General features: G+C 40.3%; 1 protein-coding gene and 1 pseudogene across 14 annotated transcripts in view; both read right to left on the reverse strand.

Annotated features, from left to right (window-relative positions):
- Window positions 1-16,238, reverse strand: part of PPP2R2B (protein phosphatase 2 regulatory subunit Bbeta) — a 472,301-nt gene that overhangs the window by 96,304 nt on the left and 359,759 nt on the right. For all 14 annotated transcript variants that reach the window (XM_017960021.2, XM_017960018.2, XM_017960019.3 and 11 more), the window contains 2 exons: window positions 9,032-9,129; window positions 6,046-6,211 (listed from right to left, as the gene is read on the reverse strand). In XM_017960021.2, coding sequence (XP_017815510.1) covers window positions 6,046-6,211; window positions 9,032-9,129 — 264 coding nt within the window. The remainder of the gene's footprint in view (window positions 1-6,045; window positions 6,212-9,031; window positions 9,130-16,238) is intronic.
- LOC101021129 lies at window positions 14,478-16,188 on the reverse strand (annotated as a pseudogene).

Here is a 16,238-nt window from a genome sequence, read left to right on the forward strand (position 1 = left end):
TATCAAATAACTATCTGTCTTGTCTCACTAGAGTGTAAAATTGTTGAAGGTAGGGATTCTATCTCCCTTGTTCATCACTGTACCACCAGCACCCAGAACAGTGCCTGGCACATAGTAGCTGCTCAACAAACATTAGTAGGGCAAATGAACAAATCTTATCTACCTACATAGTGCATATTTCTATCAATATTCAGGAAAATAAAATGGTAAGGAGATACATTGAAATGCTCCTTTCCTTTTGCTGCCTCTATGGAGTCTCCAGCTGGAAACTACCTGTCTCAGCTTTGTACTGCCCCAGCACTTTACACAACTTGATGACACATGTCATTCTCCATAGCATTGAAACAGAGAACTCCTATCCCTACAGAACTTCCATGAGAACTCCCTTCCCTACGCGTGTCATGCAGGCCAAGGAAATGAGTAAAAAGGGCTAAAGGATCTGTGGAGCTGGAATGGCATGCCCTACATGCAGGCTTTTAATTAATTTATTTATGTATGTATTTTTTTTTAGACGGAGTCTCTCATTTTCACCTAGGCTGGAGTGCAGTGGTGCGATCTCGGCTCACTGCAAGCTCCGCCTCCCGGGTTTATGACATTCTCCTGCCTTAGCCTCCCAAGTAGCTGGGACTACAGTTGCCCGCCACCATGCCCGGCTAATTGTTTTGTATTTTCAGTAGAAACGGGGCTTCACCATGTTAGTCAGGATGGTCTTGATCTCCTGACATCGTGATCCACCCGCCTTGGCCTCCCAAAGTGCTGGGATTACAGGCGTGAGCCACTGCGCCTGGCCTAATTCAATTATTTAAGGAGACAAGATCAGGCAAACAAATCATGTCTGCCGGCCACATGCCTTAGTGGGCTTTCCTTATCAGATCCAGTGTACATTTTTTAATACTTGTTTTAACATATCTTTTTGAAGGCAGAAACTTGGTTGCCTTATTTGTATCTTCCTCTGTCCTGCACAAGGTAGGGTTTGGAATTAGACAACCTTGGGCCCAATCCCCATTCTGATGCCAGTCACATGACCAAGGACGGGGATTCCCAGGCAGTGGGTACATAACCCTTCCTCCCTTCCTCCCTTCCCTCCCTCCTTCCTTCCTTCCCTTACTCCCTTTTTTCCTTCCTTCTTTCTTTCCTTCCTTCCTTCCTTCTTTTATTCCTTCCTTCCCTTCCTCCCTCCCTTCCTCTCCCTTTTCTTCCCTTCCTCTCTTCTTATTTTATTTTTAATTGAGATAGGGTCTCACTCTGTTGCCTAGGCTGGAGTGCAGTGGTGTGATCATGGCTCACTGCAGTGTCGACTTCCTGGGCTCAGGTGATTCTCTCATCTCAGCCTCCAGAGTAGCTAGGACCACAGTCGCATGTCAACACGCCCAGCGAATTTTTGTATTTTTTATAGAGACGTCATTTTGTCATGTTGCCTAGGCTGATCTCAAACTCCCAGGCTCAAGCAATCTGCCCAAAGTGCTAGGATTACAGGCATGAGCCACCACACCCGACCATAACTAGTATTTCTTAAGCAACAAATAGGATTGCCAGATTTAGCAAGTAAAAAAGTACAGAACACCCAGTTAAGTTTGAATTTCAGATAAGCCAAAAAAAAAAAAAAAAAATTAGTATGACTATATCCCCCAGAGTTCAATCTTACAAAGAAAGATGGTGCCTCAGTTTCTTTATTTGTAAACTGGGGAAACAGTATCTTCCTGATGGGGCTCTGATGAGGATTAAATAAATCACAGCATGGAGAGTGTTTAACACAGTATTAGGCTTCTAATAATGGTCCACAAATGACAGCCTTTATTAGAATTAGCAAATTGGGCAACTATTCTGCCATAATAACATGTTGCTCTGACAGCTTTAGCTTCATCCCTCGACGATGTCAGCACATCCTATTTCTTCTCTGTAACACTGTCGGGGAAGAAAAGCCATCCCTCTGGGAATTCCTTCCTCTTTTGCCCCTTGCTTCATTCCTCCACTTCTCCTCACCTGACTTTTCACCACCACCTCCCAATTCTCTATGCCTTTGGGAGGACAGATCTTCTAAGTAGGAGATGTGGATCACAGTACCATTTGCCTTGAAGCTGCCAGAAACAAATGCCTTGTTCTTGGAGGTCTTAATGCACCACATTGTGAAGTGGGCTTTCAGCAGCAAATAAGTGCCCCATTTTCTTGTATCTGGGCATCACTTGGGCTGCTCATGTCTGACACACTGGCAAGGCTGCTAAGTGTATGATTTGTGCGCTCTGAATTGTGCAGTCACCCTGGCTTGTGCTGGAGCAAAAGGAGATCCTGCTGCATACCGAACTGCTTTTTAGGGTGAGAAAATGAACATGGGCCATATTTATACAGTCACGTGACTAGCTCTTGATCAGCTATGGCTTAGAACATCCCCACAATTTTAATACCAAATTTTTTTTGTTGCGTGGATTTGGAATGTATCCTATCCCCTTTGCAAAGTTAACATTGTATATTTTTCTTATCATGAATGATAAATTGCTATACAGAGAAACAGAGAAATCATGCGTATAACATAAAGAATAAAAATCACCAACAACTTCTCAGTCAGGGACGATCATCATTAACATTTTTCATAAATCCTTATAGTACTTTTTCTATGTACTTTGGGGGTAGAATCCAAATCTATAATATTGCCATACAGATTTTGTATTTTCTCATTTTATTTCCTTCTTTTTGTTATACAAGTGGTACATGGAATGGTTATTCAAATAATCATATTGGAGGAGGGGTGGGAGAAAAATAAAATAAAATAATAATAAAGGTAAAAAAAAAACTCCCTTAATTCCACTAGAGATATCTATTACACAAATTTTGTGTTTTTTAATATTTATGTATACAATTATGTAACTGTTTTTAGTAAACATAATATGACATACTTAGTTTATAGTATGCATTTGCCTAATCATATTTATCTATACCAACATCTATCCCTGCAAATATACTTATAGGGATAGAATGTATTATGTATACTATAACATAGTATATATGATTTATAATAGTGAGAATCTGTTAACAGCTAAAGGACTAATAGTAGGAGGCTTACTAGTAAACTACAGAAGAATCACGCAAGGAAATACTATGTGGTCATTATGGTATTTTAGACTAACAATTGGGAAGATATTCCTGTTATTAAGTGTTAATTAATAAAAACCTGGTTACAAAAGAGTTTGCAGAATATATCATATTTCTGTTAAGAAACAAACAGATTTATTCATGTCTTTTTGCTTTTTTCTTTAAAAGACTTAACAGTGGTTCTCTCTGGATGGGAACACTTTTATTATTTTTGTTTTTCTGTATTTTTTTTTTTTTTTTACACTGAACACGTACTAGTTTCATAGTGAGAAAAATAAATTCAGTATATCCCCCCTTCTCATTATAGGTATTAAAGTGGAAGTAGAAAATGAGATAAAACAATGTGTTTTTATGTGGTAAATAATTTGAGGGTCTAGATTCACAACTGAATGTTGGTTTTATTTTTTATTGAAATTGTAAGGTTGAAAATATATTCTAGCAGAAAGTAAAATTGTTCCTAACTATAATAAGATAAGCAGTATATTTTCTTAGAGATAATTGAAGGTGAATTCAATGCAATTCCCCATGGTTGGGTTGCCTGGAGTCATTCTTGACTTTATTATCACACTATTTTTCTTGACTCAGTGTCTTGAAGCTTTGTGAATAAAAAAGTCTAAGGAACATGTGACTGTTAATATGAGTAATGACTTTTTCTTTCTTCTTGCGGGTTCTCTGGGTAGTTTATCATCACTTGTGGCAGCTTTTAAACACAATCTTATCATCTATCTTCATTTTCTCTTTTATAGAGTAATTCCAATTGTCTTCCATTAATTTTTGCATGTTAACCTATTTGGCCTAAGGGGGATTCTCAACCTCAATATTAGTATAAAAAAGAAAATTACATAAGAACATGGGAATTTTTCCTAGAAGAATCATTTTGAGATGCTGTTGGCATATGAAACAGTATCCCAAATGGGAAGATAATATCCTTGTTAATCAAAAAACTATTTAAAAACTCAATTAACAGAATATTATGCTATATAATTAATCTTCATTGCATTTCACTGATTTTTTTGCCATCCCCCCGAACAAAGTAGTTAATAAGTCCTTGAGGTTTTTTTTTTTTTTTGAGATGGAATCTTGCTCTGTCACCCAGGCTGGAGGGCAGTGGAGTGATCTTGGCTGACTTCAAGCCCTGCCTCCTGGATTCACGCCATTCTCCTGCCTCAGCTTCCCGAGTAGCTGGTACTACAGGTGCCCGCCACCACACCAGGCTAATTTTTTTTTTTTTTTTTTTTTTTTGTATTTTTAGTAGGGACAGGGTTTCACCGTGTTAGCCAGGATGGTCTCGATCTCCTGACCTCGTGATCCGCCCACCTCGGCCTCCCAAAGTGCTGGGATTACAGGCATGAGCCACCGCGCCTGGCCAAGTCCTTGAGTTTTAAATGCAATAATCAATAGGCTAAATTTGATCATATAAAGTAAGTTAGCTATAGAAGACAATCAGACATTTTTCCTCTGCCTGAAGTAAGTCAAAATCATCATAAGTCTCTTTTATTCTGAGTAGTGTTGAATCTGCAAAGCCTGTTAGTGAAACTTAAATAGCAAAAGTAAAAGGAAAGAAATTGAAACAAATTTATGTGGTTTGGCTTCCAAGAAATCAGGATTGCAAAATGTAAACAGAACAATAAATACAGTTATGAGAAAGAATCAAACTACCTGGAGTCTGGAAAAACAGATGAGTAGAGATCTGGTCATGAGGAGATGAGATATGCTTGGATAACCCTAAACCAGTTGCATCCGAATTGTAATTTTTTAGACTTCTATGCTGGCTTTATATTTGAGAGATTTGGCGTTCAAATGCATTAAATAACTTCCCCCTTTTTTCCATGACATTAATATAAGACTCATTGTAAAAACTTTACAAATTAAAATGACAAAAGGAACAAATTGGCAAATTACCCATACTGCACAAAAATTAATCATGATGAACCTTATGTCGTATTTCCTTCCAGTCTTTAAAAATATTCATGTATGTTTGATCACATTATTGACATTTTATTTTTTCACTTGAAATATGAACATTTCCCTTTCTTTTTAAATCCCTTGCTTCTTGCTTCTCGATTTAAATTAAAATGTATATTCCTCATAGATTCACATGTGAGATAAAATGAATCATTCTCCAACTCATTTTCTTGGGAGATGGTGTTTAATTTTTAAATATGAATCCTTTTAATTGTTATGCTATTCAATTAGCACCCTTTAACATGTGACTTTATGCCAAGTTGTTTTGAGCTTAGATGGTTTCTTTTAGCAAGGATTTAAGAAGCTGGAGGTTAGGTAATTCCACTGTATAAAGACTTACCCAGTGATTATGTAATTTGTCTCTCTATTCAATACCCAAATACCCAACATCCTCTCTCTCTGACCTATTTATGTCAACTCCTCTTCATCCAACAAATGGTGTTAAGTATGGAGGGAGATAGGGAAAGAAACCCTTTCTTGATTTTTTTTTTTTTGATAAAGTCCCTATCTCTTCTTGCTTTGTGCTCCTATCTTAGAACTTAATTTTTGTCAGAGAGACACACAGCCATCTGCTTTGCAGACCCTAAAATATATGCAGGGATTAATAACTTCTATTCAATATGCCAACCTCACAGAGACAGCATGTTGAGTTTCCTGAAATGTATTCCCAGAATAACATTCAGTGAATCTTAAGACAGGAAGTCACATTCCAAAAACACCTGCAAATCATCTGCAATAGTTGTAAACTGCAGATAATGGGTCTCACGTAATTGGGTCATAAATTTAATATTTTAAAAAACAATAGTTACTATTTAGTGAGGGCCTAATCTGGGTGTGCCAGGCACTCTGCTAAGCATCTTGCAAATGTTATTTCTAAGTTTTTCAACAGCCCACACGGTTCAAAGGAAAATTGAGGTTAAGAGAGATTGAAATATATAGTTTGGCCGACTGTATCACTGAAAATACCAAACAGGAAAAATCACTTCCACCTACCATTAGTAGACAGAAGAAAGTAAGCTGCATTCTGCTGGGGGAGCCATCTTATTTTATTGATTTTTTCTTCTATTTCTAAACTCTTCAGGTAATCGAACTCGGGTTCATGGCTCTGGAATGTGCTGTAAACATTGTATTCACCCCTACGATGAACCTGATTTTTACTCTGTAGGAAAGGAAAAAAATACACAAATGATTAAATCACAGTAGCCAACTGTAAAACTCACCAACCCTCTTTTTTTTCTAGCAGTCATTGGGGGTGGGATGAGGGCAAGGCCACTAGCACCTCTGAAAAAAGAATATAATTATACACATGAACTTCTGTACTATCATATAGTATATATAATACATACATAGAAATATATTAAAATAGAACAAAATTTTAAAATCAATATAAATAGAAGTTCTAATATTTTCTTTTTGCATCCTAACAGATGCTGCACTCACCCATCGGAGTGAGCCATCCCACAGTGGCATTCGTAAATACTTACATCGAGCCCTTAAAGAGACTACAAAGTTGTAGCATCTGTGACTTTCATTGGCCTTGTAAGATCTCATCTGATTCTCATGAAATCTCTGAGGTAGGCGGGGCAAGGAAATGGACAAAAGAGGCTCAGATATTAAATGACTTCCCCTAGGTCTCACAGCTCATAAGGAGCAGATTTGGGCATCAGATATGCCCCTGCTACTTTTTTCTGTTTTTCTTTCCAACATGAGTGACAAAGCAGACAGGAGCTCAGGGATGCTACCTGCATCATTAAGAAATGATGAGATTTTACCTCTTGGCTTTCCTCTAGCACTGATTATGCAATGAGCAAACAGCAGGGACTACATACATGAGAGAATTAAACACAAGGGCAAGGGTCTGCAGAAACGGGAAGAAAAAGAAAAAAAGGAAGAGAAGAGAAAAAACAGGATGTGAAAGAAAGAAGGAGAAGAAGAGGAAAGCGGAAAGGGAAGTTTTATTTCAGGTATTTTAGGTCCTTATTACCAAGAGCTTCGAGATGCAGGCTTTGAAAAACTCAAAAATTCAAATTTGAGTCTTATTAAACGTTTGTTATAGAAGTTTGACTCTTAATAAAAGGGTTAATTTCCAACTGTGTATTTCTAGGTGGATATAAAATATCCAAACCCAAATCTCAACTTACTGACCAGCGAGAGTGCTGAACCCTGGGTGTGAAATGTATTTGTGCGGACTCTCTGGTTGTGTGCCTCCTAAGAATTCACTCCTGGAGTTCACCCACTGAAGTCGAAAGCAGGTCTGCCCTAGATGACGTCACATGGGTTTGTTTCTCAGATTTAGTGCTCATTTTAATCCCAAGACTGGCCACAAAGCTTAATGGTTAATTGCAGGTTCTTTATCCTCATTGACATTTATTTTTTTATTGAACAAAACTACCCTGCTTTAGAAAATGTGTCCCCCATCATTCTACTAATGAATCAGGCTTCCCAAATATTTCACTAAATTAAAATAGGTGAAACCTATAAATAGCTAACAGAAAATGTAGAGCAGAATATTACTGGCAACATGCTGCCTTGGGTAATTTATGCTAAATAGCTCCTCCGGTTCCTCTTTATCATCACTGTGAACCTAATTGGGTTTTTTTTTTTTTTTTTTAAAGAAAAAGCTGGAAAAGGAGGTTTGAAAATCAGTGTCCAAAAGACTTTAAATGCTGACATACTTGGTACTATCCTGCTCATTTGCAGAGAGAGCCAGTCCACCTTAACAATACATTTATAAGAGTGTTGATTTGCTACCATCCAAATCAGACTGTCAAGTGTGTGTAGTATGTGCCAGACCAATTAGCACTAGGCAGCTCTGGAAAAGCAGGAAAAATTCCAGGTCACGAAGAGCTATTAGTTTCTACTTGCCAACCACATTTTCGTGTTTCCAGGGCCAATGGAATAGGCTGGTTGCCTGATTTAATGCTGAACACTTGAATTTATACGGAACCCCGAGGGATTACGATGCCCTTATAGAAATTAATTGCAAATAATGTGCAATTACCAAATATATCACCTCTAAATGAGGCTTTCCTTTTTTGAGGGGAGGTGTAACGCAAATGGCTTTGAGGCACAAAGCAGGCTTTAAATTGCTAGGGAAGTCTCTTGTGAAACCTTCCTCTCACACTGGGCCTCCCTCACGCTTCCTGAGTACCCGGTGAATCTCAGAGGCAGGCAGTGGCAGATGGGAGAGTTACTAGAACACAGACTGGCCTGCTGGAAGCTCCAAGACCATGCCAGGGGAGGCCAAGGAAATCAAATTGGGCCATAATTCCATTCTGACAAACAGAAGCAGACACCAAAAAACTCAATTTATATGAAGAAGAGAAACAATTCCTAGTGGAACCCATGTCTCAGGAAGAAATGGGTTTATGAGAGTCACTGGAAGTTAGAACTCCTGCTCAGAAATGGTCCTATATGTAGCACTGAGCTTCAGGAGCTTCTGTGTCACCTACAGTGATACTGTGATGTGTGTCATATGCTTTACTCAGATGCCAGTTTGTGGCCTTTAATCCCTTTGGTGAGGCGAGCTATCATTTTCTTCTCTCCTGTCCCAAGTTGTCCTCTTCACATCTGTTGGCAAATAAACCATGTTTTTTTTTTTTTTTCCTCCTACATATTCTGGCAGCACCTGAAATCAAGGGAGACTGAATTTCAATGGCTCTATGACAGATCCCACTGAAAATGGAGGAGTTATGCTCAACAAGCACCCATGGAATGTTGCAGGTCAGGCTAGCAGTGAAGATGTTTTGAAGGTGTAACATCCAGGCTTAGAAAGATAAGGCCATGCCCAGAAAAGGCTCTCTTTTACAGGGCTTTTATGAGTCTGAATGTAGAACTGCTGATGTTAATGACTTTTTGGCAGTTTTTAGTTTTCAAGCAAAGTAGCAAGGTTGAGGGCGACACATAAGGATTAAAGAACAGTAGGAGGCCTCCTTTAAAAAGAGAAGAAAATGGGCATTTTGCATTCACCACCACTTACCTCCTGCTCTCGTTGAAATATTACAACCCGACCCCCCTTGTCCCCTGTCGCTAGTAATTCTCCCGTGTGGTTGAATTCTACCGTAGAGATAATGTCAGCTGCAAAGAAGAAGACAAAGGCAATTTAAGTAACTGCACACTTACTTTGAAAGGATAGATAATAGACATACTTTTCTGTGCATTTAAGGGCTTAGGGCTTTGTCTCTGCAGTGGAATTTACAAGGATATTATGTTCTGGGTTTTTAAATGCCACCAGAAGTGGCACTTGGGAAGTAAATTTCCTAGATGCCCACACTGACCTGTGGTCTCCTGGAACATCTGGAGAGAATAAAAGGGAAAAGCACATTTAGACCCTTTTTTAAGTAAGAGAAAATTAACTTCATGATGGCTGAAGGAAATGGTGATTTTCTTTGATGATTTCTACCAACCACACACCCTTCATGCACCGATGGCCTTTACACCAAGAATCTTCCCCACACAGGCTTCAGTTGTGGCTATTCAAATCAGTCCTGGGGGCTCTGATGAAGCAGGGTTAGGACGCTTGAAGCTCAGTCATGGAAAATGGAGGAACAGAGCACAAAGAAATAATTGGGAAAACTCTGCCAGTCAATAATTCAAGGAAGGAACTGACGAATGCTCTAGCTTGGCCCGTGTCCCTTCTTTTTTTATGAGCCCAATGCATCCTTTGGAAGAGCATGCCTTATTTCAACCCCAGGAGAAGGGTGCTGAGAAAACAAGGTCACAGGGGCAGAGAAGTGAGGGCAATTTGTACTCTGTATTTCTAATCAGAGAAAATGCACAGGCACCAGGAACTCAGATCACAGATAATTGCTGACGGCATGCCAGCCTGCCAAGTCTTTCTTCCATGCTGGTTACCCCTGGAGGAACATGGACAGGTAAATTACCTATGATTGGATTTATTAGGGCTATTTTTAGAAAAATGTCAGAGGTTAATTCCCCCACAATTATTCCCCTGCAGGGCTCCAACAATTGCTACCAAGAGTACAAATGAGTTAAAAAAAAAAAAAAAAAAAAAAAGAGGCGAGGGAATTATGACTATGGCCTTTGACAGGAACATTCTGAAGGTAATATCTATGTAAGGAAAGCAAAGGGGAAACAGTGAGGTGGAAAACTAAGGCAATTACCCCTGATTAATTCTGATCTCAAATCTTACTCTTATATCATCATTTCAGGATTTTCTTTGTATGCCTGATTTGTTCAGGTAAGTAGTGTAAAATTCTCCACTTCACATATAACTGTTCTTTTCCATGTATGAAAAGGCTCCTTATGGTCATTCATTGTGCAGAAGTTAACAAAAATAAGGTATAAACCTTCGTCACTTTCAAGCTAGACACATTTAAAAGAACAATTCTTGATTTCTTGTTTTGACTTCTTAGATGATTGACCTCATAGATAGCAAATTCAAAGCCCTACAGGGCCACAAAGTAACACAAGTGAACTAGAAAGACTACGTATGTCTCCTTTAAAGGGACAAGTGGCTATTTAGCTTAAGCTGATTGGGGCCATGATTGCCTGTATTGCCATGTATTGCCTGATGTTTTGATTTTTTAAGTATATATAGGAAGCTGGAAATGAAGACTTTTATGCAAAAATCTCTTAAAGTTTATACATTGGCAAGTATTTTTTTCAATGCCATGAGAATGAAAAAATAATCATATCTGTGGGCTGAATATGATTTGTGGGTTATCAGTTTATGACTTCTAGTGTACAGAGTCTTCATTTGGAATAGGCTATCTCATTCCAATACTGATGCTCTTAACTAGAAATCTAGTTCATTTTCTCAAGAAGGCTACTCCAGTGAATGCTACCCTTAAGGAAACACAAAATAAGCAATATGGTTACTAAGTTCCAGATGTAAGTTTAGAAGGTCCATTTATGTAACCAATGCCCATGAATTGAGAAGAAAGAAAGTCCAGCCAGTGAGAAAGTCAGACACCTCAAGTGAGTTATTTGACCACTTTCCTTTGTTATAGTTTGCCCATCTTAGCAAACCACTCCCATGTTTAGAGGAGAGAAGGCATCTACTTAACATTTGCAGTTGCCTCAGATTGCCCTGCTTGAAAGCACCAGTGCTAAGTTATGCTTCTAACACTAACCACTGCTTCTGACTTTTCAATGAGTGAAAAGTCAAAGGGTTATTCATGGGGCTTCCCAATTTGGGTAGAGCCTAAAGCAGGCATGGCTATTGCTTTTCACCTTGGTCTTTGGTCAGGTACAAAGGCTGGTCCAGTTCAAGGCTCTTGAACTGCTCAAATACTAACATTTCTCAGAAAGAAAGAGTAGCAGGAAATAATGAGAGGGTGGTGGGAACCAGGCCTGAGGTTTACAATGCTCAGCTCTTGTCTTAGAGCTATGTTCTAAGGTTCTGCTTACATGCAGTCTATGCCCTTTCACTGGACAGTGACTAATGCAGAACACTAGAGTTCTGGGTGGGCTGCAAGGGCCTTACAATGAGAACTAAAGATGGGCCTTTCCTTTTGGACAAGTTGGGTATCAGAAAAGAATTAAGTAGCTTTTTCCAATGTGAGCTCTTGGCTCAGTTGCCAAGAAGATGCCACTCCAAGGACAACAACACTTGCTTTCCCAGGGGATGACACATACATTTTCCTTCTTCCTAGACTCTGAAAATGTCTCTACTCTCACTTTAAGGTCCATGCAAGTCAAAACAAGGTGGGATTCAAGTGCAAGTCAAAGTCACATGATTTAAGCCAGTATTATTAGAATTCTGCATTGTGGAATATTAGGCATTGTCCCAGGCAATAAAAATATTTCTTTTGTTTTCCAAGTGTTATTATTTTTCAATGCTATGTCTCCCTCAAGAACCTTGTAAGAGAAAGGGTGATTTGCATGGCAGGATTCTGAAATTCCTTAGTCCTCTTGCAGAGACCTTACCTTTATTTTAATTCTACTAGCCAGCTGCTCTGTACATGAACCTGTTTATATCATGCTATTGTCTACTTCCCTTCAGAGAATATGCCATGGCAGCTCAAGTTAATACTTGTTTTGAACTTTCATGTTTCCTGACTCATTTGTCATTGTTAAGCCAGTAGGTATAACTGGAATACTTTACTGCCCCATCCATCTCTGCATATCTTCCTCTATGACTGTTTAATAATTGATGCAAAACTCATGAATCACTCTACATTCCAATTTCAAGATACGGAAACTTCTGATACAAATACTCTTGTGTTTGCAGCATGCTCTTTGGTAAGGCATTTTAAACTGGAAAATATACTGCTCAAGACACAATAATTTTGAGATATGGAAATAGGACGTAGTAATAGTAAGGTAGCAAGTTTAGAGATAATAACGTCATTTGAAATCATGATCAACAGAAATCAATTCATCGAGTTCAACACGGCTTTCACCTTTAAATTATAAGTTTATATGACAATTCCACATTTCATTAAATGTTCAGCCTAATCATGCTGTTGATCAAGACACTATATGAGCATTTTTCCTCTGTTCTATATAGATGTGGATAAAGTACACATTGACTAAAAACAAAAGCCAGAAACAGCTAGAAAGGTCAAATGTAGTTAAGACAATTTTTAAAGGAAACCCTGGGTAGTGTGAAATTTGCCTGGCTCCACATCTATTTGTGCTGATTTAATTTCCACAAGATGGTGGCCTGGTAACCCCATTTCTAGCTCAATAGGCACTATTAAGGCTGAGCTTTTTTTTTTTTTTTTTTTTTTTTTTAAATCAATCTCAGCATCCTACAAAAGTTCTAGACTGGTAATTTCATACATAAAGTATTATTTACCTGAATAATAGATATTGATTTAACAGTGATACTCATGTGAGGCTAATGATTGTGAGGCTTACAGAAACAGAGGAATCTCCTAGTTCATCCCTAGTCTCTTGCAGTATCATGCTAGGCTGAAGTCTATGCAATGCCAGAGAATTGAGTTGAGGCAGGCACCTGGATTATTAGGTAATATACAGCTCACATAGCAGGGTGACATTATTAGGTGATATACAGCTCACAGACTGTTTTGATAAAATGGAGACTCAGTTCAGACTTAGGATCTAAACTCAAAGTCTACAGATGGAATATCTTACTGACCAGGTCACTAGCATTGACCTCTCAACATCAATCATAGAGATGGAAATGAAAGGGTAATGCAATTTAGTTTTCGGAGCCCATTAAATGTTTTATCTTTCATCTAAGAAACATTTGGTAGATAATATCATAAAGTCATTTACCCTACTTGCATCAGCTGACTAGTTCTGCCCACTCAATACTTAGCTTTATTTCTGATGATTGGATTGGGTTTTGGTAGTTTTCTCCTTCAGCTAAGACAAGAACGGAAAATATAATTCATAGTGAATGACGATGGTGAAATGATCATAGTTACCAGGTTTGTGTTGAGAAGGTTTTGCGGGGTCACTTCTAGGCTGGGGTGCCAAGATTAATGGGTAATGAATCTGGGTGGGTGGTGGGGGAGGTAGGATGTGTATCATTTGTCATACCAGCACAGAGGCTTCTAGCTAGACCGGCAATGACTACTTTGTGGATCATTAAACAAACGGGATTCTCAGGCGTCTTGATGGGAATTACAGTTGTTCCTCCCCTCCATATAAAACTGTAGTCTGCTTCTTGGGTCCTGGTTCACGGTCCAAAGTCAGCATCCATTTTCTCTGATAAGGTTTATTTTGGTAAGTTTTGGTAACTGAAATAGTGCATTTGAGTATATTTTCCACAAATAGGGGGTTGGGGAGGGGACAGGAAAGAAGTCTGGTTATGGCCAAACCCAAATACTCCTACTGGGATTATGCCAAGATGACCTTGTTGAAAGATGTTAATATGTCATAAAATTTATAAAATAATCAGTCAATAAAACAGTTTATGTCAAATGATTGCAATTTTGTCAAAGTGTTTTCATTTCAGAATATATCTTTTCTTTCTTTTTTTTGTTTTTTTGTTTTTTTGGCAGAGCTAGCTGAGGTTTTAATTTTGGACAGAAAAAACAAAACAAAAAACAATTGAATTGTTTTGTAGCTGGAGGCATGGACAAGGGGCGGGGGTCTCCAGGCAGTGAACTCCCCCGCGGGTAGGCTGAGGGCTAGGGCTGAGCCTCAGGTGAGTCTCCTGTTCCCTGTGCTTCCTTGTACAGCGGCCTCCTCAGGTGAATCTCCTGTTCCCTGTGCTTCCTTGCACAGCGGCCTCCCTCCTGGGCTCTGGGGCAGCTGCAGGAGCGGCAGGTGGGAGGGGCTGCCGCAGCTGTTCACTTGGGCAGGAAGTCAGAGGAAGCCAGCTTCCCATCGCGGGTCTCAATCTTCTTCACAGCCACAGACCTGGTGGAGCTAGTGCGGCTGAAGGAGCTGGAGCCTGCGCCAGAGTCAGAGCTGGAGCCCAGGCCGTAGCTGAGGCCAGAGCTTGCGAGGCCCCCATAGGCCGAGCTCACACTACCTGCGTAGCCGCTGGTGGTCTTCGTACGGATACTCATGTTGTGCATCTTCCAGCAGCTTCCTGTAGGTGGCGATCTCGATGTCCACGGCCAGCTTGAGGTTCATCAGCTCCTAGTACGCACGCAGCTACTGTCCTGCTTGGCCCGCTGAAGGGCGGCCTCCAGCTCGGACAGCTTGGCGTTAGCATCCTTAACGGCCAGCTCCCTGTGCTGCTCGGCATCTGCGATGGCGACCTCCAGGGAAGTCCTCTGGCCTTTGAGGCCCTCAATCTCAGCCTGAAGCTGGCTGATGTTCCGGTTCATCTCAGAGATCTCAGTCTTTGTAAGACGCAGGTCCATCCCAGCCAGCGTCTGCAGCTCCTCATACTTGATCTGATATATGCTCTCGGCTTCAGCGTGGCTGTTGTTGGCCATCTCCTTGTACTGTACCTTGACCTCAGTGATGATGCTGTCCGTGTCCGGTGAACAGCTGTTGTCAGTGGACAGTACCACAGACATGTCCGAGATCTGGGACTGCAGCTCCTGGATCTCCTCTTCATACAGCTGCCTGAGGAAGTTGATCTCGTCAGCCCTTCCAGGCAAGACTCCAGCTCTACCTCGTTAACGTAAGCTTCATCCACATCCTTCTTGATGAGGACAAATTCATTTTCCATCTCTGTACGCTCATTGATCTCATCCTCATACTTGTTCTTGAAGTCCTCCACCAGCCCCTGCATGTTGCCAAGCTCCGCCTCCAGCTTCAGCTTCTCCTGGCTCAGAGTCTCCAGCTGCTGCCTAAGGCTGTTGATATAGCTCTCCAACATGTTGTCCATGTTGCTCCCAGCCTTCTTCTGCTGCTGCAGGAGGCTCCACTTGGTCTTCAGCATCTTGTTCTGCTGCTCCAAGAACCGTACCTTGTTGACAAAGGAGGCAAACTTACTGTTGAGAGTCTTGATCTGCTCCTTCTCCTGGGTGCTCACAGCCTGGATGCTGAGGTTCACCTCCAGGTTAAGGGGGCTCAACAGGCTCTGGTTGACCGGGATGGCAGTGATGCCTTCCATGCCACTGGCCCCACCATAGGCCACCCTGGAAGCTGCTGCTGCTGCCCACGCGGGAGAAGCTCAAGGAGATGATGCGGACACCAGGCCCACTTGTTTAGGAGCAGCTGCAGAAGGACCGGGTGCCAGAGGTAGACACCTTGTAGGACTTCTGCACCCTGATGGACATGGTGGAGGCAGGAGTGGAGGCAGGTGGGCTGAACTAGGCGGAGATTCCAGAAGAAGCGGAGAAGATGCTTCTTGGTAGAATATATCTTGTCTAACAGGTAAAGCAATATGTACACTTACAGAAACTTCTGTTAATGACAAGGTGGCACTTAACATATAAAACTAAGTTTCCTTTACAATCGGACTCTCCTACAAGTAATTGTTAATGACTATACATACACACACACTCTCTCTCTATAGACAAAAGTTTATCAAGGAGAATCCAAAATAGTACTGTTTTGGTGTAGGACGTACATAATTTATTTACTTATGGTCTTTTTCTAAATCTTCAGTATTTTCTATTTTTTGCCATAACCATAAATACTTGAACAATTTAAAACTTGTAAACAATTTTAATTGGTTTTCAAACTGAATGAAAGATTTTAGCACTTAGCAGCTTTAAAACTTTTTAAAAATTTAAAATTTATATATAGGCTGGGCACAGTGGCTCATGCCTGTAATCTCAGCACTTTTTGAGGCTGAGGTAGGTGGATTGCTTGAGCTTAGGAGTTTGAGACCAGGCTGGGTA

The sequence above is a fragment of the Papio anubis genome, chromosome 5 (genome assembly GCF_008728515.1).
Source record: "Papio anubis isolate 15944 chromosome 5, Panubis1.0, whole genome shotgun sequence".
Classification (NCBI taxonomy): Eukaryota; Metazoa; Chordata; class Mammalia; order Primates; family Cercopithecidae; genus Papio; species Papio anubis.